General features: G+C 54.1%; 11 protein-coding genes and 1 non-coding gene across 12 annotated transcripts; 6 read left to right on the forward strand and 6 right to left on the reverse strand.

Annotated features, from left to right (window-relative positions):
- Positions 1-11: 11 nt before the first annotated feature.
- Positions 12-410, forward strand: J4E85_000430 (uncharacterized protein; the record flags this gene model as incomplete). Its single annotated transcript, XM_051464721.1, has 1 exon — positions 12-410. The coding sequence occupies one exon, from the start codon at positions 12-14 to the stop codon at positions 408-410; it is 399 nt and encodes a 132-aa protein (XP_051331242.1).
- A 1,046-nt stretch (positions 411-1,456) lies between these two features.
- Positions 1,457-2,326, reverse strand: J4E85_000431 (uncharacterized protein; the record flags this gene model as incomplete). Its single annotated transcript, XM_051464722.1, has 3 exons — positions 1,457-2,002; positions 2,059-2,169; positions 2,240-2,326. The coding sequence occupies 3 exons, from the start codon at positions 2,324-2,326 to the stop codon at positions 1,457-1,459; spliced, it is 744 nt and encodes a 247-aa protein (XP_051331243.1).
- An 834-nt stretch (positions 2,327-3,160) lies between these two features.
- Positions 3,161-7,061, reverse strand: J4E85_000432 (uncharacterized protein; the record flags this gene model as incomplete). The annotated part of the gene is made up of 3 exons (XM_051464723.1): positions 3,161-3,280; positions 3,332-4,194; positions 4,244-7,061. The coding sequence occupies 3 exons, from the start codon at positions 7,059-7,061 to the stop codon at positions 3,161-3,163; spliced, it is 3,801 nt and encodes a 1,266-aa protein (XP_051331244.1).
- A 358-nt stretch (positions 7,062-7,419) lies between these two features.
- Positions 7,420-8,203, forward strand: VMA11 (v-type proton ATPase 16 kDa proteolipid subunit 2; the record flags this gene model as incomplete). The annotated part of the gene is made up of 5 exons (XM_051464724.1): positions 7,420-7,467; positions 7,542-7,733; positions 7,783-7,980; positions 8,028-8,113; positions 8,161-8,203. The coding sequence occupies 5 exons, from the start codon at positions 7,420-7,422 to the stop codon at positions 8,201-8,203; spliced, it is 567 nt and encodes a 188-aa protein (XP_051331245.1).
- Positions 8,204-8,968: 765 nt separating this feature from the next.
- Positions 8,969-10,397, forward strand: J4E85_000434 (uncharacterized protein; the record flags this gene model as incomplete). The annotated part of the gene is made up of 5 exons (XM_051464725.1): positions 8,969-9,248; positions 9,304-9,399; positions 9,455-9,579; positions 9,633-10,027; positions 10,076-10,397. The coding sequence occupies 5 exons, from the start codon at positions 8,969-8,971 to the stop codon at positions 10,395-10,397; spliced, it is 1,218 nt and encodes a 405-aa protein (XP_051331246.1).
- Positions 10,398-12,092: 1,695 nt separating this feature from the next.
- Positions 12,093-14,500, forward strand: J4E85_000435 (uncharacterized protein; the record flags this gene model as incomplete). The annotated part of the gene is made up of 2 exons (XM_051464726.1): positions 12,093-14,108; positions 14,159-14,500. The coding sequence occupies 2 exons, from the start codon at positions 12,093-12,095 to the stop codon at positions 14,498-14,500; spliced, it is 2,358 nt and encodes a 785-aa protein (XP_051331247.1).
- Positions 14,501-15,164: 664 nt separating this feature from the next.
- J4E85_000436 (uncharacterized protein) lies at positions 15,165-17,393 on the forward strand (the record flags this gene model as incomplete). The annotated part of the gene is made up of 1 exon (XM_051464727.1): positions 15,165-17,393. The coding sequence occupies one exon, from the start codon at positions 15,165-15,167 to the stop codon at positions 17,391-17,393; it is 2,229 nt and encodes a 742-aa protein (XP_051331248.1).
- A 1,124-nt stretch (positions 17,394-18,517) lies between these two features.
- Positions 18,518-19,556, forward strand: J4E85_000437 (uncharacterized protein; the record flags this gene model as incomplete). The annotated part of the gene is made up of 2 exons (XM_051464728.1): positions 18,518-19,410; positions 19,469-19,556. 2 exons carry the CDS (start codon positions 18,518-18,520, stop codon positions 19,554-19,556), a joined length of 981 nt encoding a protein of 326 aa, XP_051331249.1.
- A 246-nt stretch (positions 19,557-19,802) lies between these two features.
- Positions 19,803-20,554, reverse strand: J4E85_000438 (uncharacterized protein; the record flags this gene model as incomplete). The annotated part of the gene is made up of 2 exons (XM_051464729.1): positions 19,803-20,030; positions 20,096-20,554. 2 exons carry the CDS (start codon positions 20,552-20,554, stop codon positions 19,803-19,805), a joined length of 687 nt encoding a protein of 228 aa, XP_051331250.1.
- A 422-nt stretch (positions 20,555-20,976) lies between these two features.
- Positions 20,977-22,478, reverse strand: J4E85_000439 (uncharacterized protein; the record flags this gene model as incomplete). Its single annotated transcript, XM_051464730.1, has 2 exons — positions 20,977-22,149; positions 22,230-22,478. The coding sequence occupies 2 exons, from the start codon at positions 22,476-22,478 to the stop codon at positions 20,977-20,979; spliced, it is 1,422 nt and encodes a 473-aa protein (XP_051331251.1).
- Positions 22,479-23,390: 912 nt separating this feature from the next.
- Positions 23,391-23,867, reverse strand: J4E85_000440 (uncharacterized protein; the record flags this gene model as incomplete). Its single annotated transcript, XM_051464731.1, has 1 exon — positions 23,391-23,867. One exon carries the CDS (start codon positions 23,865-23,867, stop codon positions 23,391-23,393), a length of 477 nt encoding a protein of 158 aa, XP_051331252.1.
- A 1,151-nt stretch (positions 23,868-25,018) lies between these two features.
- On the reverse strand, positions 25,019-25,104 carry J4E85_000441. Its single transcript has one exon. It is a non-coding gene; the product is annotated as a tRNA-Gly (tRNA).
- Between the last annotated feature and the right edge of the window lie 323 nt (positions 25,105-25,427).

Raw genomic sequence — 25,427 nt, forward strand, 5'->3', positions numbered from 1 at the left:
TACGCGCCACAATGCCGGCTCCCTCGCCCCTTCCAACCTACCTCTACAAGATCCTCCCTGCTGCCCCGCCATCCCCCCTCCCTGCGCGTCTCCCGCTCTCAGACCTCGACCGCAATGACGGATACATCCACCTATCAACGTCGGAGCAAGTACCTGGCACTGCCGACAAGTTCTTCAGCGACGTCTCGGAGCTGTGGCTGCTGAAGATCAAGTACGACGTGCTGGTCGCGGGCACCGATGGCGACGGGCAGGTTCATGCGGATAAGAAGGGTGAGCTGAAGTGGGAGGAGGTTGGAAGAGGTTGCTTTGCGCATTTTTACGGGGCAGATCTGGGTATTGGGAATGTTGAGAATGCGTACAAAGTTGAGAAGAAGGGCAGCTGGGCTGACAGCTTGAGCCTGGAATGGTGAGCGAGGCTCGCATATGTTGCGACGGGCAAGACCTAAGATTAGGCACTGCTCCAGAGCACGAAATAGACTCGTGTGAAATATTGATGAGTGTTCGGAAATACACATTCTGGACCGCTCGCCATCCACATCTCTGAGACTCCCACACCTAATACAAGGAAGGATGGAAAAGCTCTGGAGCCTAGATCAAGCTGTAAACATGTTAGATGTCAGGATGTCAACGTAGGCTCCAGGATGTTCAGTAGTTTCCTAGGTTGTATGCTCAGCATGCTCGACCATCTTCTTTTGCAAGCAGGACGCACTTATCCCCACCAAGGAGCACGACCAAACGAGCACCATGCTATCGAGCATGCCGTTCGCCGACACCTTTGATCCGTACGAGGGAAAGCGACAACATAATCGCATTTGCGACTTCAGTGACGAGGTTGCATTGCACTATGAAGTGATAGGACAGACAACATCAATCCTTCACTTCCTCGTCCGGGGCTATAAGGAGATCAAAATCAAAGCACCCGTAGAAGTGGTTATTAGATTACCATCACTTTCTCTCGGTTACCACAGTGTAGATCGCCATTCAGCCGTCAATCAGACAGAACCAGCAAACTTCCAATGTCGCATGAAGATGAACGCCGTAAATATGAGGATTCTAGTTCGCGAGGCACTCAAGATAATTCTGAAGTGGAGAAGTACCAGGTTGGATGCTGATGCATTGGCGAGGACAGTGTACAGAGAAGACGATATTTTTGTCGCCCGCGAGAACCAAGATGAGCTCCAAGTCCTGGTTCGCAATCTATTGGATATAGTGAGAAAATTTGTATTAAACGGTACTTCCTTGAAATTCAGCAATCTTTCGAAGAGCTTGGATGTTGACCCTTTAGCCAATAGGGAAGATAACCCAGGTAATGGTACGGATATACATTTACAAGCAGACGTGCCTAGGTAGTCACCCAAGGAAGATCGTTGCAACAAAAGCCTACTCGCCGTCCATAGACGACACACCCAACTTCAATGAGAACAAGTCAAAACATAAACAAACAATTCATTCCCTTCTATTTCCCAACACTCCCCCACTCCTCCTCACTATACACCCTCTTAACCTCATACAACCCAACCTCCTCCTTGATCAAACCCCCCATAACCTTCTTCGCCCACTCCGTCTGCCCACTCTCCTCCAACTCCTTCCACGGCAGTACCTCCCCACTAAACTCATGCAACGCCAAATACCTCGGCGCCGTCTCCATCGCATCTCCAAACTGGAAGTCCTCCAGCGTAGACGCAGCGGCTAGTTTAAATCGGCGCGAGCGCACAAAGCCCGGTGCGCGTGAGAGAACCGGAAGGTGTTCTTCGCGGTACCAGGCATCGAAGTCTGCGTCCGAAGAAGCATCTTTGGGCGGTTGGAGAGCGGCTGAGATGACGAATTTAGTTGGAGACGAAGTGGTTCCTTTGACTGCCTGGATTTCTTCGTAGAAACGGATAGCGAAGGCGGAGTTCTTGTAGACTGTGTTGATAAGTTCTTGGCTGGGAGGGTTCTTGCCGGCTATGTTCTGGAAGTCTTCGCTTTCTCTGTAGGCGATGTCGGGGAATTCGTAGGTTACCTGTTGGGGGGTTGGGGTTAGATGGTGGTATTGGGGTTCTGGGTTGAAGGACTTACTAGCCATGGGAATTCGTTGCTGTAGACAGATGGTGAGGGTTGGGGTTGGATGGCTTGGTAGCGTACACCGGACGGTACGCCGCCGAGGCTGATGACTTCTTGGATGTGTTCCTTTCATTTCTTGTCAGCTTCTTGGTGGTTTTATGGGAAACTGCTCATGAAGAAGGATCGAAGTACATACATTCTCGTACCAATCGCAGAACTTCTCAGTAGAAAGCTTATCAGGATTCACGACGCGTGAAGCAACCCACAGTACACCGGGAGCCATGATTGCAGCAACGATGCTTTCGATTCAGACAGTTGTTTGGCCGTGTGATCGGTGAAGAAGCAGTGGTTAGATGCCGGTAGGAGAATAATAATGTTCCGGCAGTATAGTGACAAGGAACGACATCGGAGGTACTACTACACTGAGCTGAACCCCGTCATGTGATGGTTCGAGGAATAGGACCGACCATGAAGCTAGCCATAGACTAAGGAACACGTTATCCGACTAGACCTCCCATGGTCTTAGTGACGGTGGAGATACCCACTTCCAGCGTCGGTAACGGCGGTTAATCCGAGACTCGGGTATGGTGTCGGGGTGCGAGCAAGTGAAGCGAACTAAAAGGCTCAGCCATAGTACCAAAACATAACTCAAATACATGATTGAGGTAGAGAGAAAATAAAGAAGAAAGAGAAGGTGATCAAACTCGCTAAATCGCACCTTCAGATTATGTCTTCAACAATCGCACTACCTGGTATGCCTCCAACACATTTTGAGCCTAGTTGCCTTTGGAAAACCCAACGAGATCAATCACCGTGCGAGTCTATTATGATACAAATGTATTCTCTCCTCTTGACCTCAGAGAAGGAGAGTAATAATCAACGTGATCAACCATCGCCACCGCCCGCGGCTCGGTCGAGGCACTTCCTGAGCTTTCCTTGACCACAATGTCGCATGCCTCCGCTGACAAGTAGGATGACATAGAGAACCGCAAAGCAGTCGTCAGCAGAAAAGATGGTGCATACGTGGCTGTGATTATGCGGTTGCCACTGGTTTCGTGCTCGTAGGTTCGAGGGTAGAGGCTCGACATTAAGGTTTTGTTGCGGGCTACTATCGAGTCTAGCTCTTCTCGTATGAGCGCTGGACATCAAGCGACTGCTTTCCACCGTTTGCAGTTTGCCAGAAATCAAGACTGGCAATGACATCGGTGCCGAGTTCGTCTTCATAGGAGTACAGGATCTGGGTATTGTTAGCTTTCTGTACGAATGTAATCTTACGTGATTGACTTACTTCTCGTGTCGACGTATGTAACCATCTAATGTTCTTGGCTGTAATGATGTGCACCAGACCGCCGCTCTCCATGTGGCGTATTTCGATGAAGCTAGGCTCAAAGGCAAGGATGTAGGGGTTAAAGATGGCGAAAGCTTGCGGCGTGCCTTCCCATGTGATCTTCCAGTCGGGCCTTGCCCGCCAGCCGTTACGGTTAACGAAGAAGGAGTAGTCTGTATAGCATAGGAGGAACTCGCTTGCCATACGCTCGATATGGATTGGCTTGATGTTCTCCTTCCGTACGACGAAGTCAAGCGACGTATCTGCCTGGTCGAGCAGCGATTGCGTTTCAAGCGTCTCCAGACTGACAACTTCAAAGCCGCGTGCACAGCCGACACATAGCTTGGATCGCAGGAAATGTATCGATGTCGATTCGGTGGGAATGTAGAACTCCTTGTACGGCTTGAGCTGGTCTGCTCCGCTCGTGGAGAGCATCATCTTCGCGAAGCCTGACTTCTTGTTCTTGTTGCCCATCTGCTCCTTTGGCTCGTACACCTTGATAGTGGTCGAGAGCGCAGATGTCTTGACTGCAGCCACCAGTTGCTGCCCTAAGCAGATCCCGGCCTTGAAGAAGTTGGCGTGGCAAATCTTGCGTGGTCGCTTGACCATGGACTGGGTCTCGTCGGATTCCAGAGCCTCTGTCGAGTATGAATACAACGTCTTGTCAGCCAACACAAGCACGATTGCGTGTTGTTCGAGAACTTCGATCTGGGTTACACCCTTGCAATCCAGGACACGACGAGGTCGCATGGAGGCGTCCTTTGGCTTCCGCTCCACGACATAAACACCAGCATCTGTACCAAGAGCCAGTTTGCGACCACCGTCTGTCAAAAGTTAGTATCGAGATTACTAGTAAAATGATGAGATACATACCCAGCGGAACAGCGCATGTGACTCTGATGGTCGGAGAGAAAAAGCCTTCGTTGACGATTGTCTTGGTGAAGATGTTACTTCGCTCCCTCAGACTTCGCTGCTGTGTGTCGATATGTTCCATCCATTTCTGCTGAGATATGGGGGTGCTGGCAAATAGTGTCAACTCGTAACCGCCCTTTCCAAGATGCTTGAAGGTGATAGGGTATCCTTGTTGCTTGGGGTCGTTGTTCTTTGGAGTAGCAGCGGCAATGGCCTTGCCAGCGATCAAGTTGGCCGATGGCCTCTTGGAGATGCCCAACTTCGGATTGACCTCCTCCATCTGCGTAATGACCAAAAGCTCCAGAGGTATCGGCTTCTTGTAGACTTTCTGCTCCTCGCGCTTGTTGACCGTCTTCGCCCGGACCAACAAAACTGCATGATCAAACAAGTAACAAGTAATGTCACCAGTGGTCTCAGTTGGAGTCTTCTTCAAGGTACCCTTGAACACCAATTGCCGGTTCTCGTCGGTCAGCTTCAGATCCACAAACTCTCCAGGCCTAAACTTAAGGTCTTTGTTGAGCTGCATCAAATTGAAATGGTTCTCTGCCTTTCCAGACTCCACGTTGACCTTTGACAGGGTCTCCTTGATAATCTTGATGACCTTGGGAATGTCTTCCTTATCGGGGTTGTCATCGGCTGTGTACTTTGCGATGTTCTCCAAAAGCAGAGGGTACCTGGCCAATCTTGTCGTTGGTTTGGTAAGATAACCATTGAGCTCGAGCTTTCGCGATTCCTTCATTCTCTCTACCTCATCGACAAACTTGGCGAATCCGGTATTTGTGCGTTTCTCATGCTCAAACTCGTACTTACCGAAGAGCTGGTTCGCACCGTACTTTATGAAGGGCGCAAAATGTGGCACATACTCGAGGAAGATGTCTCCGACATTTCGAACCACGGGTTCCTTTTGCTGGCGCCTCGTGAGCTGTTCGGCCATGCGCGAGTTGACCATGTAAACTTCCTGACAGTTTGAGAAAACGGTGCGGACAAACTTCTCTCGGCGGTGCTCAGGGATGGGTGAAGTCGCAGGGTTGCGAAGAGGCTTCATCCAGAAGTCTCGGAGATACTCCAGATCCTTTACGAAATCGCGTTCAGTGTACATGAGCTCAGAAATGACCTCTTGTCGCTTCTGTTCCTTCTCAGACACACTCTCAGAAACCTCCTTGGGCACAGTGTTGATCCAGAGTTTCTGCTCTTCATTGTCCTTGTCTTCATGCAAACTCGCCCTGGACTCCTCACGTTTAAGACCTGGCTGAATGCGCATGTTCAGACGAGCCTGCTGCTCAAGGCGGCGGGGGCAAGCAATGGAATAGCACAGGCGGTCGCGGGTGCACGTGGGAGAGTAACATTCGGTGAGAAGCGTGAAGACACCGTTGATCTCGGACTTGTCCTCTACCATGGTCTCGCGGAATTGGTAGATCTCGTTGGTCGAATCTCGCAACCGGTGAGCGTAAGTCACATCGTGGAAGAACTTTTGGGCGTCCAAAGAGCGGCCGAGAAGCAGCGCTAGATTACGATCCGTCGTCTTGATGATGAACGAAATGAGGTCAACCGCATCTGCGCCGGTGAAGGCACTCTTGTACACCAGACCGTCCTTCTCTTTCTCTGTCAGGCCAACTCGATCCTGGAAGGTTTCGGCAACTCGTGATAGCAAGGCGGGGTACACGAGCGGTGCGCGTCGCTGGGCAGCAGGGACCTGTTGCCCTTGTGAAAGCGAGGTCATGGACTGGTTAGAGGTTCTGTTGTTGCTGGCGTTGCTACCCATAGTCTGGGTCGAATCAGGACGCGATGTCATCGAAGACATGGTGTTGGTCCGTTCGGACGGAGGCACAACGGTCGATGCCATGGACATGGTGCGGGACTGGGTTGGCACGCTGCCTTGGCTGATGCTCCTGGGATTTGGCGGGAGTCCAGCGTTCATATGTTGGGGCTGGCCGGGCGCTCCAGGTGCCATTTCCGATCCGCCAGACTCTCGTCTTCGGTTTGGTATGATCCTGCCGCTCATTGTCTGAGTGTGCTCGGGGTCTCTGGTGTAAGAGGTCATAGACATTGTCCGTTCGTCGGGTCGTTCTGGAACAACACGCCCCTGGGCCGTAGTCCGTGCCATGTGGTTCATATATGGTTGTTGGCGGAAGGTGTTTGCTTGCGAGGGGTGAGAAGGTCCTCCGGGGGTGAATTGCGGGCGCGGGTTCAGAGCTAGTGACTGCGAGCGATACGGGTCAGCGTTCATTGCAGGGCCCGGTGGGCCGGGAAAGCGGTTGGGTATGGGCTTGGTGAAGGGGGGCTGCCCTGGAGGGGAGGTTCGCGGGTCAAAGCGCTGGGGCTGTCCGTATGGCTGACGCTCCGGGCGAAGCGGCTGGGGGAGGTACTGGGGCTGCGGCTGGCGTTGAGGCTGCGGCGGGCCCTGGTGGTATCGTGGGTCTTGGCCGTAGCCGTTCGGCATGGGGCGATTGTAGGCGTTTTGGGGGTCCATGGGCCGCTGCTCGCCGGGATTGCTGCCCGGGCGCGCGTCGTATTGGGGATGAGGGCGACGATCATAGCCATTGACCGGCTGGCGCATGGGCGGGGCGCGCTGCATCATGTCGGCAGTCTGGCTGGACATGGTGGCAGCTCTGTCGGGCATGCGCATGTGAGACTGCGAGGTCATGGTCTGCGAGCGGCCGGCCATTTGGGGGCTGGCGCCGAAGATGTTGGTGAAGGCGGTTTCCCGTGCGCCCGAGGGCTGGCCATGGTTGGGGCCGCGCGCATACTCTGGACGTTGGTGGTTCCCGTAGTCGGCCATGTCTCTGCGCACTCTTGCCTGGTCGGGGTGCAGTGCCGCGGGGTGTGGCCGAGGGGAGGAGGGCGACTGGGGCAGGAAGGGTTGAAGCCGCCCAGCGAGGACCCAGGGCCGTCCTGGATGAAGATACGTGAAGATGCGAGGTGGTGTAGGTGCGAAATGGGCGGGTAGGGTGTAGTCGTATCCACGATCGTGTGTATTAGAAGCGCTGGGGCGTGCTGCCCCCCGAAGCAGCCTAGTGCCATTCTCCTACGAACGCCCAGCGCAACGACTATCAATCATTCAACGCCTCACCCATCACGCGTCGACTCCCTCGCTACTACACCACCCGCCCGACCTGCGCACCACCCGAGCAGGCATCATGTCGTCAAACGAGCTCGCGCCGAGCTTCGCGCCGTTCTTTGGCATGGTGAGTGCCACGCCGTGTTGATGACTTCATAGCTAACCTTCGACGCAGAGCGGAATCGCGTTTGCTGTGAGTAGCACCTCTCCCACGTAGCTGTCGAACTAATATACGAACCGCGCCCAGATGATCTTTGGATGTACGAGACCCGACCCAACCGCTTGGACATGCAGGAGCTAACGGCAGCAGGCGCTGGAGCTGCCTATGGCACAGCCAAAGCAGGCATCGGCATCGCTGGTATCGGAACATACAGGCCAGACCTGATTATGAAGGTGAGGAGCTGTCTACGGCGTCTGTGGGAGCTCCGGCTAACTAGGGCAGTCGCTCATCCCCATCGTCATGTCCGGTATCTTGGCCGTCTACGCCCTCGTCATATCCGTCCTCATCGCTAGCGACATCAAGCCGCCGCCGGACAATACATACTCGCTGTATGCTGGATTTATGCACATGGCTGCCGGTCTGTCAGTCGGGTTATCTGGCCTGGCTGCAGGCTACGCGATTGGAATCGTGGGAGACGCCGTACGTAGCGTTGGTTCTACAGTGGCGGCACACACTGACATATGTAGGGTGTACGCTCTTTCATGCGCCAGTCAAGGATCTTTGTCGGCATGGTCCTCATCCTCATTTTCGCCGAAGTCCTGGGTCTTTACGGGTACGTTCAACGGAGTGATGCGACTAGCCAACAGCTAACATGTCCAGACTCATTGTCGCCCTCATCCTCAACACCCGAGCAAGTGGCTGAGCTGCAAATCACGCAATACTTGTCTCTTCTAAACGTCAACACTTAACTCCTACGTTAAAGACGAACTTGGTGGTGGGCAATTGTACGACTACATGGTGTAGATATAGTTGACGAGCATGCAATACTTGGAGTTACAGTTTCGGAGTTTGGGCATATCTAGTACAGTCGAATAGCATGTTATATCCTCGTATGGCAATTCGTATCGAAATGAGATGAACAGGCAGAATGGCAGAACATGGGCGGATAGCGTGCCATTACGTCTTGTGCGGCCGAGCACGGGAAGTCTGTTTAAGCAGTAGCTAACAGGGAACCTAAAAGGCACTATGTTTGCTCACATCGGAAAGTTAAAAACACATCAGGTTCGTACTCGACAAGTGGAGCGGCGTGCCGTCTCATCAGGCTTAAGTCGGCTTTGTTGCAAGCCCAGTCCCCACGCCCTGCGTCATTGAGTGAGTGATCAAAAGCCCCCGCCATGCATGCACCTGGTCGCGCCCGCTTTATAGTCCAACGTGCCCCTTGGCCGCGGTCGTCGAGTGCTACACGCCCGGCCGACCCGCCTAACCACAGGCTGCCCTTCACGATACGTTTGCTTACTACGCACCTACAAGCCCGACGATTGACCCCGCCGCTGCCCGTGCCTGCTGCCATGAGTTGCTTCCGTTACTGATTCCGGATAAGACAGCACCTGAGCAACCCACCCGACCCCTCGATCGCGCCTACTACTCGCACCCCTACCCCGTTGTCGCAGGCGCATAACCGGCCACCATGGCGACTACCTTCAAGAACATGCTGCACCCCATGCAACACCACCGGGACAAGAAGGAGGCCTCTTCACCGTCGCATTCTGGCCCGCTACACGACCGCACTGATTCGGCCATGGACCGGCCGCGCGAGGAAGAGAAGCAGCACCTGGCGCAATGGGAGGCGCAAAAGCACACGCTCAGCCACGACGAGATTGACATTGACCCGGAGAAGAAGCCCGTCGGCCACTCGTCCAAGGTCCTGCGCGAGGAAGACTTTGAGCTGATCAAGACCCTCGGCACCGGTGCGCATACTCGTCCACGCCGCTAGACGAGGACAGGACGCTGACTCTACGTCAGGTACATTTGCGCGCGTGTGGCTGGTGCGATTGAAGGACGCAAAGGCGGGCGACGAGAACAAAGTCTTCGCATTGAAGATTCTGCGCAAAGTCGACGGTACGTCTGCGCCCTCGACATGCGCCCTTTGCATCTACTGACGCCCGTCGCCCAGTCATCCGGCTCAAGCAAGTCGAGCACGTCCGGAACGAGCGCAATGTTCTGGCTAAAGTGGCTGGCCACCCGTTCATAACAACCATGGTTGTCAGCTTCCAATCCCTGGATTCTCTCTACATGGTGGTACGTAGCGGCGCCTATCGCGAGCCCTCGTCAATGACTGACATGGTGGACAGCTCGACTACTGCCCCGGCGGCGAAGTCTTCAGCTACCTGCGGAGAGCACGGCGCTTCAACGAGCCCACCTCACAGTTCTATGCTGCCGAGATTGTCCTTATACTAGAGTTCCTCCACGAGAGGGAAGGCGTCGCATATCGCGACCTAAAACCTGAAAACATACTCATAGACGCCGAAGGCCACCTCAAGCTGGTGGACTTTGGGTTTGCCAAGAAGGTAGAGAATAGAGAGACCTACACACTCTGTGGCACGCCCGAGTATCTGGCACCCGAGGTCATCCGGAACACAGGCCACGGCACAGCAGTTGATTGGTGGGCGTTTGGTATCTTGGTGTACGAGTTCCTCGTGGGACAACCACCGTTCTGGGACCAGAACCCAATGAAGATTTACGAGCAGTACGCAGTATTCATGATATTCGAAAGAGGAGAGCTAACATCCCTTAGAATCGTAGAAGGACGGGTGCGCTTCCCTTCTGCCATGTCCCCAACTGCACGCGACCTCATCTCCGGCCTCTGCACCGTCGACACATCCAAGCGACTGGGTAACGTCGCAGGCGGCGCTCAACGTGTGAAACAACACGAGTGGTTTAAGAACATTGACTGGCAGAAGCTGTACAACCGCGAAGTCCAGGGACCCATCGTACCACATCTAAGAGGGCCCGCTGACACACGCAACTTTGATGAATACGAACCCGAGTCGGAGAAGAGAGACCCATATACCAAGGAATTGAGCGACAAGTGGGAAGAGAGCTTCAAAGACTTTTAGGTCTAAGTCTTTGGGCTTCACAAGGGGAAGCCCGAGAACGGGTCGTCGCCTTGGATATGATGTGTCGAGCCTGAGGATCGAGATTCGGACAGAGGGCCAGAGGGGTGGCGTTGGATATGCAACCCGGGCCCCTCACGAAGCATTGTAAATGGAAGGCGAAGTGGGCTTTGTGCTTGGTGGGGTATTTTGTTGCTATGACGAGTTTCCCCGTTGCCCGCACGCTATACGTGCTGAAAGCGATACCGGTACGCTTTGGTATGAAGCGCATACCAGCTCTATGAAATATGAACGTATCTTATGTATGACGTCCAAGCCGTTGAAGCTCACTACCATCTAATTGTTCCGCATTGGTTTTCGTGCTCATGGCTTTACTTCTTCTCGTCCTTCATTCAAGACGGCCTTACACAAGGAACAAAATTGAGCAGGTCTGCAGCCTACATCAATGTGGGAACACGCAAGATGGGTGACACAACGCCAACGTAGGCTCCACGATGTTTGATTTCCTTCTTGAACGAGGCGATGGAAGTGTGAACGCAGCCATGTACATGTTCAAAAGATGAAGAAAAAAATTGGCAAAAACATACAACAGCAATTAATTCGCTTCGGGTCACCCAAGAAACTACTAATTTGCCGGTAACAAGCTTGAGTACCGCTGAGCAAACGGGAAGCGCTATTTATCTTGTTCCTATGGTCGTATGTGGAAGAATGGGCCAAAAGTGTGATGTATAAAGCCGTGATAGATGAGTCGGCGACAACAAGCTGGGATAGCGATGGAACACAACTGTGACCTAACTCTCTACTAGAAACTTTGATGGCGTTTGACCGCCGCAACAAGTCGAGTAGGTTCCTCAAAATCTGAAGAAGTGTCAGGCGCTTCTCGTGATAAGCGTTGCAGTTGGCGACTACTTATGTATGGTAGCGACGTATTAGGAAGTGCGGTTGCACATGTCAGCCAATGGGCTATGGTGGTGCCATCATCAGCCACACCACATCTGGCATAGACCGTACCGTACATCAGGTTATCGCAACGAGGTGCATACATGTGGCGAAGGCTGCATCGCGAGATCCGGAGGAATCGACGATGGGTGTGCGGGTGACAGGAGCTACGTACAGGCGGCCCAGAGCGGATAGGAGGTGAGGTGGAGATGAGTTGGCGATGGAACACGCTGGGGTAGCCCGTGAAGCAGAATTCAGGCGCTCAGCTGTGATGCGCTCTGTTGCTGTCATTGGGTTCAAACACGTCTTGGACACTCCAGGGCCTTGATGGCATGATAAATACGTAGGCAGACTGGGCACACCCCCCAGTGGCAAGCCTGGAAGTTGGGCGGCATAAGTGAGAGGGGGCATGGGGAATGCGCTCCTCTTTCCAAGGCCCAAGCGCGCTTTGAGATTAACATGGTAATACTTGCTTGCAAGAAGCACAACACGACGCATTTCCTTTTCGTGTCTTGTAGTAATCGATCCATGCCCCTTTCCTTCTTGTTCTTGTTCTAATCATAGTTGTCTATTCTTTCCGCTGTACCCGCCGCATCACGACCCTCTTGGATTACCGGCGAGTGATGGACAGGCAGGCCAAGTGCATCCCATAGCTTCGTTAGCAGCCAGGCCGCCATTTATTTACCCAACGCCCGCACCACGACGGCCTCGCAGCGCATCTCCAAACTGCATGCTGGGCGCCTCCGGCTGGTTGCTGGCATGAGCAGTATCAAGACGCGGCTGCAGAATGCGCGGTCCAAGTTGTTGAGACGCAGCAGCGCGACGTCGAGCAGTGCACGCTCACTCACTTCCTCGCATGGCAGCGAGAGGCATGCGCGCCCGCCGCCGACCAGCTCCCTCCGCAAGAGCGTCTCGCTGCAGCAGCTGCCCGAGGTGTCTGGCGCGGAGACTCCCGACGACAAGACAGCTGATCCGCGCATGGTCAGGTCGGATGTGCTTGGAGTGGCCGCCGACAGTCAGGCCGACGGCAACGGCAGCACTGGCAGCCTGAACACCTCGCGAGATCGACACTCGACCTGCACGAGCATCGCGAGCACCGCAAGCCACCACCACCACAACCACCAGCGTCAGCCGTCCGCCGACGTGCCTGTCGTCCTGCCAGAGGTGACTCTTGAGGCACCTACGCCTCTCCACCCCGTAGTGCAGCAGCCTGCCGAGCTCAACCGCGCCGAGCCATCGTCGCTTTCTTCCGCCCCGAGCGACCACACCACCACTGAGCCTGTCCCCGCCAGCAGCAACGATACCTCGCACGCCCCATCGCCCGCCCTCGTCCGCCGCCAGTCCGTCGTCAACAAGACCGATGCCCAGATAATCAAGAAGCTGCTCGTCCCCGACATCCCCCAGGCTGCCATCCAGACCGGCCCGCCCACCGTCGCCGACTACTTTGGCGGAGCACCCGCCCACTTCAGCGCTGGCATGCTGCACCGCAAGATCTGGGTCAAGCGGCCCAGCGCCTCGGCCACACTGGTGCAGATCCGCGAGGATGACCTGGTCGACGACGTCCGCGAGATGATTCTCAAAAAGTACGCCAATTCACTGGGAAGGAGCTTCGACTCGCCCGACGTCACGCTGCGCATCGTCCCGCGCGACAACCAGCGGGGAGGAGACCGCACGCTGGGCCCCGAGGAGGACATGTGCCGCACCCTGGATGCCTACTTCCCCGGCGGCCAGAACGTGACCGAGGCCCTTATCATCGACGTGCCCCAACGGAGGACCCCCAAGCCCTCGCCTCGCGTGCCCTTTTACTACCACCACGAAGATGGCGTCCACCCACAGACAGAGTACTTCCCGCCCATGCCCGTCGTCGCTCCTTCTCCCGCTGCCTCGGGCCAGCCGCATGAGGCCCGCATGCCTCTGCCTCATGCGCCCCACTCAATAGCCGTGCTCAACACCGGACAACTGCCTGCACTGCCGTCCCCGGGCGGTACCAGACGAGGGCCGCTGCATGCTCACCGACCGAAATACCCTAGAACGCACACAGCCTCACCGACCACGCTCGGCGGCGGCATTCCTTCCTCTGCCACGTCTGTTCGCCCTCCAAACCGGCCGCGCCATGACTCTTCCGCCTCCGAAGCAAAGAACTCTGCCGCCTCAAACAACGCGATACCCACGCCGCCCGCTTCGGCCGATCCCATCTCTCACTCACAAACCCTCCATGAGTCGACTCCGCCCACCCCACGCATATCATCGCCACAGCCGAACAATAAGAAGAAGCGGAGACCAAAGCCGCCGGTGGAAGCACCGAGTTTGCCAGCCGGTCTTTTGGATGGCTCAGTGCCGCCCATCAATGTGTTGATTGTAGAAGACAACATCATTAACTTGCGAGTTTTGGGTGCTTTCATGCAGCGTCTGAAGGTCAGATGGCAGCGTGCGATGAACGGAAAAGAGGCAGTCACCAAATGGAAGGCAGGTGGGTTCCATCTGGTACTCATGGACATTCAGCTGCCAGTCATGAACGGTTTGGAGGCAACCAAGGAGATTCGACGGTTGGAGCGTGTGAACAGCATTGGCGTATTCAGCAGTGGCAGTAGTGAGGCCCCCAACAATAGACTTGGATCAGAGGGCAACGGCAAAGACGAGCTGAGCGAGGATGACCGCCTCGGTGACAAGGGCATGTTCAAGAGTCCCGTCATTATCGTCGCGCTTACAGCCAGTTCGCTGCAGAGCGACAGACACGAGGCTCTGGCGGCTGGTTGCAACGACTTTCTGACCAAGGTAAGCACTCATGTCCTGTATTAGCAGATTCATACTAACACATGTAACAGCCTGTCAACTTTGTTTGGCTTGAACGCAAGGTCAAGGAGTGGGGCTGCATGCAAGCACTCATCGACTTCGACGGTTGGCGCAAGTGGAAAGACTTTGCCGACAAGTCCGAGAACAACGACAGCACATCCAAACTCACCGTTGGCTACTCGAGCATGGCCCCGAACAAGAAATCAAGCAGCACACTGAGCCCCACTACCGCGTCCTCTGAGGCCAATGGCATAAAGAAAGACGGAGACTCAGACAGAAAGAGTAAACGCAAGAGTCTCGGTGTCATACCACAACCCATACTACAAGAGGAGGCGGAGACACCGCCAGCTGAGGTTGACAGTGGCGACAACTGAGCTCTGTTGTCGTTCCTCGATCTCCAAAACCACCCACCTATCAATCACCAAAATTCACTTGGCTGTAAATTGTCCCAACATCACATCCTCAGGCCCTTCCAACGCTTTTCAAGGACCCTATTTCTTTTTTGTCTGATTGCCTAGCACCCTTGTCTTGTTGTCTCCAGCGTTTAGTCCCATTACCCAGTTTCTGCCCGTCTGCCGGTCACTTGGGCAACTTCTTCGTGCAATCTGCTTCTGGGTTTAGAAGGGAGATTGGACTCTCACTTTACATGTACACGATTTAGACGCTCAATTGGAAGAGCGTTCATTTGATATCGCATTGGGAGGTGCTAGGAGGCCTCTGTAACATCACAGAGTACCTGTTGATTTTAATTTTAATTCTGCGGAATCGTTTGCTGGCCTCTCTAAATTGTCGCTGCCGTGATATTGTTACTGGTCCTGATCTGAGTAAAACGCTTGATTTGACGAACTACGTCATCCTTCGAGCGCATGATGGCTCCTGACATGTCGTGATTCAGGAAGTCTCGCCCACGCGTTAAGTTGTTGCCGTGGAAACGCCTCGCTTAGACTTTCCGTCGTGGAGACCCCTCCAAACCCTGGCACCTCCATCGAGCCTCAACGAATCGACAACCGACTACACCACTCGCTCAGGCCCTCGAAGATGCCCGCAAAAGTCGTATACGGAAAGAAGAGGAATGGAGGGCGGACTGCATTCACAACGTTCTTGTCACCAGAGAAAGGAGTTGCGCACAGAGAAGATGAGGAGGAAAATGCGGTTAGCGGCCCGACACGTGACCTACGGCGACAAACAGAACCAGAAAGAGACGATGTGTCAGTGTTGGAGCAGGGATTGAGCAAACTCCGAATAGAGAAAACAACACCTGTGGAAGATGAGGGTACGGTGAGGAAACGATCGCGGTCACGCAAAACGAAGCCTGGGCGCAACGAGGATACAACAAAGGAGAATGTCGTCCCATTCGAAGATGCACTGGACGAGAGCATGCAGGCTCTATCCATCAAGGGCCCCAAGGAGGGTGAAGTCAGTATGCTCAAAGAGCCACGTCGACCGCGAAAGGTGCTGAGCGACCGCAACATCAACGCCTTACACAATGCTTCACACAACGTTGACGAATTGGCTCGATCGATCCCGAAACCCAAGAAAGAGAAGAAACGCGTGATTCCTACTATCATCGCCCAGGATGTAGTTACAAAGTCTCCAGTGCCCATGGGTTCAGCTCATTCCAAACCAGCCTCGACGCAACCAGCAGCATGCCTTCCTACGCCCGAGCCAACACCTGAACCTGAAGATATATACACCGCCTATGCTTCGCCACTACTGGCGCTCAGCGATAGAAAGAAGCTTATAGGGTTCCAGGAGTGGTCAGACGAGCTGGAGCCGCACTTCCAAGTTACCAAGATTGCAGAGGCCTCGTTCTCAGAGGTATACCGTTTATCTGCGATATCGCCTGCGAATGGCCTCAAGGAAGAGTCGGTACTCAAACTTGTAGCGCTCAAGACACCACCAGCTGTCCCCTTACCAAGCCAGCTACACACTCGTGCGGTTCGAGATCGCGAAGCGCAATTAGAAAAGGAGATGGAGCAGCGTGAACAGGACGACGCGTACAAGTCACAGGTTGATGATGTTGCTTCTGAGGTCAAGCTCCTTCAGAATCTCACCCACATACCTGGATTTACCGTCTTCCGCGACCTCACGATTGTGCAGGGTAGACCTTCAGCGTCTTTCAACGATGCGTGGAAGGAATGGAACAAGGCGCGGCCACGCGGAAAGAAGAGTGAATTCCCCGATCCCAGCAAGAAGACCAGTTACGACGAGTACCAGCTCTGGGCTGTAGTAGAAATGCAAGACGCTGGTACGGATGTTGAGAAGATTATGGAGACAGGTGGCATGTCGTCGATATGGGAAGCTTGGGACGTGTTCTGGGGGGTAGCAATCAGCGTAGGAAAGGCAGAAGAGGCGTGTCAGTTCGAGCATCGCGACTTGCATCTCGGCAACATCTGCGTTCGGTCTTCACGTTCAGGTGGAGACGTGCTGCAGCCCTCGATCAAAGACCCTTTGCGACGCAAACTCCGCTTTACCGGCCTCGATACGACTGTGATCGACTACACCTTGTCGCGCGCAGACATCCTCGCCTCATTATCCCGGTCCCGCAGGACGTCTGTCATGTCTCATGTTTCCAGCTCCACAGCCGCATCTGCGAGTGAGGAGATGGTCGACGTCGCTTATCTGGATCTCAACAAAGACCCCGCGCTCTTCGAAGGCGACGCAAGTGAAGAGTACCAATATGAGATCTACCGCTATATGCGCGGCGCAGCACTCTTCGACAACCCGTTGCAATACGAGCCGTTGGATATACCGCAAGAGGAACCTGTTGAAGAGGAAGAGCCAGAGCAAGCCCCAGTCACACCTCGCCGCTCGCCTAGAAAGAACACGCACATTCGCTTCGACTCAGGCGACGACGAACCACAAATGCCTCGGCGATCGCCCAGGAAACACGGCGAGGAAACGGTACTCGATGTTGCACCGATACCGACGGAAGAGGATTCTGACGAAGACGTCTGGCGCGGTTTCCACCCCAAGACAAATCTTGTGTGGATGCACTTCCTACTGCACAAACTCCTCAACCACCTCGCTGCTGTCTCTTCCGCACCACATCACGTTTCTTCTCGTCCTGTCCTTTCTAAACACGGCGAGGTGGATAAGAAGAAAGTGGAGAAGAAGGCTACGAGGCTGTACAAGGTTTTGCAGAATGTCAGTGAACTACTGTGTCCTGTCGCGCTGGGCAGAGAGGAGAGTCTGGGTAGCGTAAAGGAGTTGGTTGTGCTTGCTTTGGAGGAGCGGTGGGTTAGGGTTGAAGATGTGGCAGGCTGAATATTTTCATTTCTGGCATTAGTGGGAGTTTGGGTGCTTCATGGAAGGGGGCTTGCATTGGGCGGAGTTTGAAGGCGTGGCATTGATATGAATCACGAATACGATCAGTCGCATACCTCGCATATGTCGAAGTGAAGACAACCGGAGGCCATAAGTCCCGCGAATCCGACTAAGAATAGTGATTGGTAAGGAAGAAAGCGACCGTTGAGTGCGCATACAGAAGCAACGGTCATGAAAGCCAAGTCGGCTAGCGCAATCTACCAGTAAGCAACTACATGTCATCTTTCACGCAACCACTCATCATGGAGCCCACCTACACACTGTAAGCATTCGCGCGCCATGCGCGTGCGCGTGCGAAAAAGTCTTGCCCTAAGAACCAAACAGCATCAAGTATTCGCCTCCAAAACACTAGAGACGGAAGCCTCGCGAGCCGAAACGAAAAACAGATCATAAACGAAGAAACGACCGGGAAGACGGCAACCCGACAACCAAAGCCGAACGACGCCACACCCCCAAAGCCACTAGCCCCCATCATCCACATGCCTCTCTTCCATGTGGTGAAGAATGAAGGCAGCAGCGAAAGCCTCGCACCCCGCCACCGCAAACGGAAGGCAGAGCCCCCATCCTTATCGCACCACGTGCGGTCGAAAACGGTGAAACGGCGTGCCGCGGGTACAAGACGTCGCAACACGACCCATCCGCCGGGTCGCGACACGCCCTCGCTTAGATGCATCGGACGAGGCCAAGGCGTGAGCGTCAATGACTTTGGGTGGAGCCGCGGCATGGAGCCAATGGCGCGCGGTCAAGCACGGCAAGACTTGCGTCGCTTAGAGCCTTCTCCGTTCTGGCGAGGCAAAAGAGATTAGAGGCGCCGTCTGGCAGCACAAACACGGTGTATACGGTCGGTGGGTATATACTACGTGCATGATAAAGGGCTAGGCTGTTGCGAGTGGAGGGCGCTGCTGGGCTGGGATTAATTAGTCCACCTACCCACGTTGTTCGCCCGCGTTTCTGTTCGTGTTGGATTCTTGCTCTTCTTTTGTAGAGTGACGTTCTGGTAATCCCACATCTTCGCTCGTCGTCTATCGTTGTCTGCATTCTCCGTCCCTGCACATTCGCCCCCCATGCGTTCCCACGCACGAACCGGCCTCATCGCCGCTCTGGCCCTAGCAACGCAACTCCTCGTCGTCGTATCCGCGCAAGAAGACCGACCCAAAGGAAACTTCCGCCAATGTCTCGAAGTCAGCCCCGAATGCCCCGTCTTCGCAACGCTCTACGGGTACCGCCCTAATCTAGGCGCCAACGCCTTCCTCTGCGCCCTCTTCGGCATCCTCTGTATCGGCACGCTCGTCGTGGGTGTTCTGAGCCGCACGTGGACCTACACTGCCGCACTGGCCGTCGGAACCTTCCTCGAAGCAGCGGGATATGCGGGCCGTGTTATCATGAACGATAACCCATGGAGCGAATCTGGATTCAAATTGCAGATTTGCTGCTTGGTTCTGGGCCCGAGTTTCGTTGCTGCCGCGATTTACCTCACGCTCAAGCACTTTGTCTTGTACTGTGGACCACAGCATTCGCTTCTCAAGCCGCGTCTCTACCCCTGGATCTTCATCGGCTGCGACTTCGGTTCTATCGTTCTCCAGGCTTGCGGTGGTGGTATGGCGGCTGCGGGTGGCACAACGAACAAGGCGCTCATCGATGCGGGTAACAACCTGATTGTCGCCGGTATTGCGTTCCAGGTCGTCACCATGGCGGTGTGTGGTGGTCTTGTCCTCGTCTACGTGTTCCGGTACCGCAAGGCGAGGAACCAGCAGGCCATGGGCGAGAAGAGCTCGTATGAAATGGACAAGGAGACGGGAACTGTGCGGTTGGCTAAGATCAAGCTGTTTGGCTGGATGATCGTTCTCGCGTACACGACTGTGCTTATCAGGTGTATCTACCGCTTGCCCGAGATGGCTGGTGGATGGGGAAACTCGCTCATGAGGAATGAGAAGGAGTTCTTGCTCCTTGATGGAATGTAAGTCTCATTGATCCGAGCCCTTGCACAAAAGACAGAATACTAATACATTATTCAGGATGTTGGCTATCGCTTGCACAGTGCTAACGTGCTTCCACCCTGCATACTTCTTCCCTCCTTTCGCTGCTTTCCGCAGCCGCAAGTAGCTTGTTTTCTCTTCGTCGACAGTCTTAGATGTATAGATGTTTGCGTCTGTTGCAGCGGTCACTCCGTATCATATTAGCGTTACGACCTTGATAGCTTTTCCAGCATAGCGAGATTTATTATAGACAAGATTTTGTAATTTCACATGACATGAACTATTTCACTACCCAGAGATACTATGCAAGGTGATGCTCATTGTTCCCGAAGAGTAACATCTTCGCCCTTGGTGCGTGTCACGTTTTACCTAACTACACAGTCCCCCACCTCTCAGCATACCGGTCATTCCCCTCATCAACATTCCTCTCATACTCACTCCGATCCGCCACATACTGTGCCGTCTCCTCGCCAAATACATCCGCTATCCACGCGAACGTCACATCAATTCCAGCCGAGATACCTGAGCTCGTCCAGATATTGCCATCCACGACCCAACGAGCCTTGGCAACCCACTGGACATTCGGGTGCTTGGCTTTGACCTTAACATATATAGTAAGCAAAGAGTCTGAAACGAGGTGGAAAGATGACAAGTATGTTGACATACATCGTTAAACGCGCGTTTGTTAGTCGTAGCCCTCCTGCCATCTAACAAACCAGTCCTAGCTAGAATCTCACTACCCGTACAAACAGTAAGAACCCACTTGATGCCTCCCTTGCCGCTCAAATCCAATCTTTCGAGATACTCGACCTGTGGCTTCATCCACTTGTCGCTATCCGGTCCCCTCGATCCCAGCCCACCAGGGAGAAGCAGCACCTCCAGATCATCCGGTGCGTTGTCGAACGTGTGAGTCGGGACTATGGACTGTGAGAACTGGGAGCCTTGCTTGTCTTGCAAGCTGTTCTGGGTTGGCACTGGGTCTAGTGTTGCGGCTATGGTGCAGAGCGTGAGAGGGTGGTCGGCGGAGAGGATGTTGAGGGCATCTAGGGGGCCGGCATAGTCGAGTAGGTGGAAGCCGGGGAAGATGATGACTCCGATTTTCGAGGGGAGGAATTTTGCTGGCATGTTGAGGTTTGGAGCGGGTGATTGTGTTGGTGGGGGCAATTGTTAACAAAGTTGAGGGTCGGCCAGGCAATAACGTATCGATGTAAGTATGTCTACTGTTTTCGAGATAGTTTGCTATAGGCCCGGATGTAGTGGTCTTTGTTGTAGCGTGATCATGTAGAGTAGGGCATTGGTAATCGGCCGGGCTGGGTACCTCAGTGGGGGAACCTTGGAAGTGGAGTAACTTGGAACGCCTTAGACGCTAACATCCGCGCGCCGATTGATCCAGAGGCCATCTTTGTGCTACAAAACATAGTGATAATAGCTCCACTGCCGGCAACATTGCTCTACACGTATATCACAGCATCACGAGATGAGCAAGTTCAACGATCGTAATACGAGTACACCAATGCGAGGAGAGCGAATCGTATTGTCATTCAGATCTACACAACACCGTTCATGTGTACGCCCTGCGCATCTTGTTGCTGTACCGTAAGCATCTGCCTTGCCCGATCAATTCTCTCCTTTGTCATGATGTAGCTCTTGGGGATGGCTCCCTTCTGAACCATCTCCTCGTGCACGGCGGCCAGGTCCTTGCCGTCGCTTTCGCCCAGTACCATGTCGACAACTGCCTTGCCGCATAATGTACCGTTTGGCATACCGTGTCCTGTGTAGCCGCCAGCCAGCCATAAGCCGTCTCTATCGGGCACCTTGCCCACCCATGGGTGGTCGTCACGAGAATATCCCATGATTCCAGTCCACTGTGCCGCAGCCTTGAGCTCATGTAAGCCCTCAGTTTGCCCTCCCAAGTTCAAGACTTTCAACAGCGCACCGCGGAGATACGCAGCGGAGCCTTCGTCAATCACGCTGTCATCTGAGATGCCTATGCTTGGGAAGTTTCCAGCTCCGCGACCGCCACCAAACATCAGATGACCACCGGGGTTTGGAACGCCCTCGAATGGGCGCTGGATGAGGTAGTCGTCGTTGTTTTCTGGCTGACCGAGTGCTCCCACCATGCCATACGAGTCTGGCAGAAGGGTCGATCCTTCGGGTGGGAAAAGGGCTGACATCTCCCCACGACAGGGCACGATGAGATCGGCGAAGTGAGGTAAGATGGCTGATGTATAACCGTTCGTTGCGAGGATGACAGTCTTGCTGCTGATGGTGCCGCGGGGTGTGTGGAGGGTGTGCGTGCCATGTGACGAGGTGATCTCGGTGACGGGAGTCTTGGTCTGTAGGTTGAGCTGGCCAGTCTTGATAAGCTTCTTGAGGACAAACGTGACCAGCTTGTATGGCCATAAACTTGCAGCTCCTTCACTCAGCGTCGCTCCGACACAGTCGGGCGAGACGCGATGCTTCTTCAACTCCTCCTTGTCCTTGATAATGGTGACGTGCCGTGCGATCTCGGGTGCGATCTCCCGGAGATGCTCGATTTCCTTCTCAGCCTCCTCCATCGCACCTTCTGTCCAGAATGTGCGGCAGCCTGTTACGTCGCGCCACTCGCACGGTACGCCGTTATCTTGGATGTAGGACTTGACTGCGGCGACGTTCTTGAGTTCGAATTCAGCGACGTCGCTGCTTCGGTCGAAGAGGAGAGGTTGGCAGTGACCACCGTTCTGTTTGCGCGACCGTCAGCAAGTGTGCGCCAAATGGTTTGTTCCATGTCAAGTATGTGGAATCGACGCGGTAGTCTTACCCTTCCTGTAGCGCCCCAGCATGCCTCTCTTGCCTCGAGCAAGACAATGCTCTTGCCAGTAGCCCTTTCATCCTCTGAAAGATACCTCGCAGCACTTGCGCCGGTTATACCAGATCCCACGATAACGATGTCAGCCTCGGCGGGCAACTCCTCTGTCGTACAATGACCCAGTAGAAACTCATTCGGCTCGCTGTGCCAGAAAGAGTCTGACGAAGTAGGCGTCGGAAGCGTGGCGCGTTCGTGCTTCATGGTGGGTTCGAGGATTGGGGAAGGTAGCGGAGGGAGGTTTGGAGATTCGGAACGGATTGGGATTGACTCTTAAGTACGTGAACTGTTCGGTGCCAGCACTGAAGGACAAGTCGATGCGGTGTGACGAACGATACTCCCCCGGGCTCGGAATGCGTATATTTGTACCGAACGATGATCAACCTCAAGGCGGCGTGACTGAGGGGTGGTGGGTCATCCTTCGGGGTTCGATGCAGCAGATTAGGCTACCTGGGGCATCATGTCGTTACTCCGATGATAGGACATGGCGACGAGCGGATTCCGAACGACGCGTATCAATTGTCGATATCATCGTCGCGTGTTTGTCGCGAGTATCGCAGAAGCACAGAGCACAGGAAGACATGAAGGTACTCACTGCAGCGGTGAGATCGTTTGGTACCTGGTACATGGCATGGCAGGTGCGGGACCGGAGCAGACGCCGCGAGTCAGTAGGGCTGATTATGTAAAGAAGCTGCGCAAATCCACTCCGAACTCTCTGACATGCTATACCATCTTTACTAGCATCGAACGACTCTGTTGTTTGGTTTTGGTACCAAGGTATGGTTCAACGTGGAGCCGCGCCACTCTAGCATGCGAGTACATCTGACAAACGTGGCATCACGGCATGCGACACACGGCGTTGGTACGGTAATGTCAAATCGCACGCTTAAAGCTAATGTACAACCAAGATAATGACAGTAAGAACGCGAGTGGAGATAGCGACAACAACGCCGCGATCTGCCCAGTTGCCCTGCTCGCCTCCCAGTAAACCCGGTAACCTCGAAACGAATTCGTTCAGCCATATCATTATTGTTCCTCGTAACGTTCGTCAAACGCTGCCAGACATTCGCTAGCGAGCGTGGTACCGCCAGCAGTACTATCAGCCAACCATACTGCTTACTTCCGTCGTTGAACCAGCTCTTTTGCCGAAGCAGTCAGCGAGTACCCGTTGAACAGCCAGTCGTTCGAATGCCGTCCTTTCCATGGGTCGCTTCCGCTTGTGCTTCGCCGACCTGCAGCCTGTATGCTAGGTCTGTCACCCTGTACCGGTCCTGCGGTTGGTCGTGTCGGGCTGATAGGGCTTGTAGCGGAAGCATGCCTTTGTGAGTAAGGTGCTTGCTCGGGTGGCATGACCATGGGCGACTTGGAGCGTTTGCGAGACGTGGCTCCACGAGAGCGACTCCGTGAGCGACCGCGGATGCGTGCTGAAATGGCACCGAAGAAAGACGCCTCGGTTGGCGAAGCTGTTGCGCGAGCCGTGGGTGATGCTGGAGAATAGGGTGGAGATGTTTGACCCGATGACGACCGTGACTTTTGCGAATCGACAGTGTTTGTCCGGATTGGTGGCGGCATGGGCTGGTTGTGGGAAGTCATGTCGATGGCCTCACAAATAGATCAACAGATGTTTGCAGAGTCGTAGTCGTCTCTACGTATGAGAGTAGCAGCGTATCGCAGGCGAAGATGACGAAGGATGACTGCAGAGGCCAGGTGTGAGGCTCAAAGGTCAGGCTGTCAGCACACTATATAATACCTACGCCGCAAAACATCCTCGTCATTTCCTTTCATGTGTGTCCTCAGCACATACTTGGCGCATATGGCAGCTCAATCAAGATGTCGGTGACTTGTTACAATCTCGCAACATGGCGTCCAATCAGACGCCTTAAACTTCAGGCGGGGCCTCCAGTTCGCCATGTTCCTCAGATGAGCTCACCGACTCCCCACTTCGGAGCGAGCGTCTGAAGCCCCGCAGTGCACTGCAAAGCCAACGCATCCAGCCGAAGAGCCAGACCATCAGAGGCTCCGATGGCGATATAGGGCTAGCCGCAAGCCAATCAATGCAGATGATATGCCTCTGAACCATGATTTTGGGGTCACCGGTTTTGAGGGGTGCGAAGGCTTGTCCCCGCCAGAGTGGTTAGGTCGCGCACTTTGGAGCTTGTCTGTGCAAACAATGTGCCAGCTACTACTTCTCTATCCAGCACGCTGGTAACGTCGGAGTAGAGCGAGATCATCAATAGCTGTTACGCAATGTTGCGTTGGACTGACACGGAGCTGCAAAGTCCCGCAGGAATTCGTGTGTCCTCCAGGACGGCACCGTACGTTTTATCAGTCCAGTATGCGAGCTGAACTGATATGCATGTCTCATGTCAAAAAACAAGCTCTCGAGTACCAAGCAATAGCTCTAGGCCTGTCCACTTTAATGGCCTGTGTTGCTACCTAATCACCTACAGGTCAGAAGCGAGATGGTGCTTGATAACAAAGGCAGCGCCCCGCACTGTGGTGTCGCGCCCAAGAGTTTAGCCAGCTCTAGGCCTGCAGCACACACGGGTTGAAGGTACTTCGTAGAGCACTATTAGAATATGCCAATAGAGTTTCAGAACCAGAATCATCAAAAAAAGTTAGTCCGCTGCAGATATGTCCCAAAGGCGGATCTGGACTTCGAAAACGCAAAAAAAGTAGTCAACGTTGCAATCGTGAGAAGGAGCTGTGCATCCTCCGGGAGCTATTGTATGTTAGTGATGTGTTGGTGATGTAGGATGTGGAATGGAACGTACTCGAACCCGGGCCAATTGCTTGGAAGGCAATTATCCTACCGTTGGACCAAGAATGCTTGATGGAAAATCGACCAAATTTGATACTTATATTCTTAGCAATACTGTCGGGACTCATGAGTGTTGCGTCTCAACACGTCGAACATCGCATCGCTGGAAGCTGCAATTGAACCCCGCTCTCGCTTCGACCCAGCTTTCTCCATTTGCTAAACGCCCCACTTCATGCAACACCAATTCCCGCTCGCGAACACTTGCCTTGTCAATAGCTAGCTCCGTGTATCATTCGGATTAGCAGCCGTTCTAAAGTCTGATGTGGGATCTCTGAAGGGAACGAGCAACAAGTGGACATCAACAACCAACGAGTCCCCACTTTCTCAGCTCA

The sequence above is a fragment of the Alternaria conjuncta genome, assembly GCF_024043145.1.
Source record: "Alternaria conjuncta strain BMP 0040 chromosome Unknown scaffold_1, whole genome shotgun sequence".
Lineage (NCBI taxonomy): Eukaryota > Fungi > Ascomycota > Dothideomycetes > Pleosporales > Pleosporaceae > Alternaria > Alternaria conjuncta.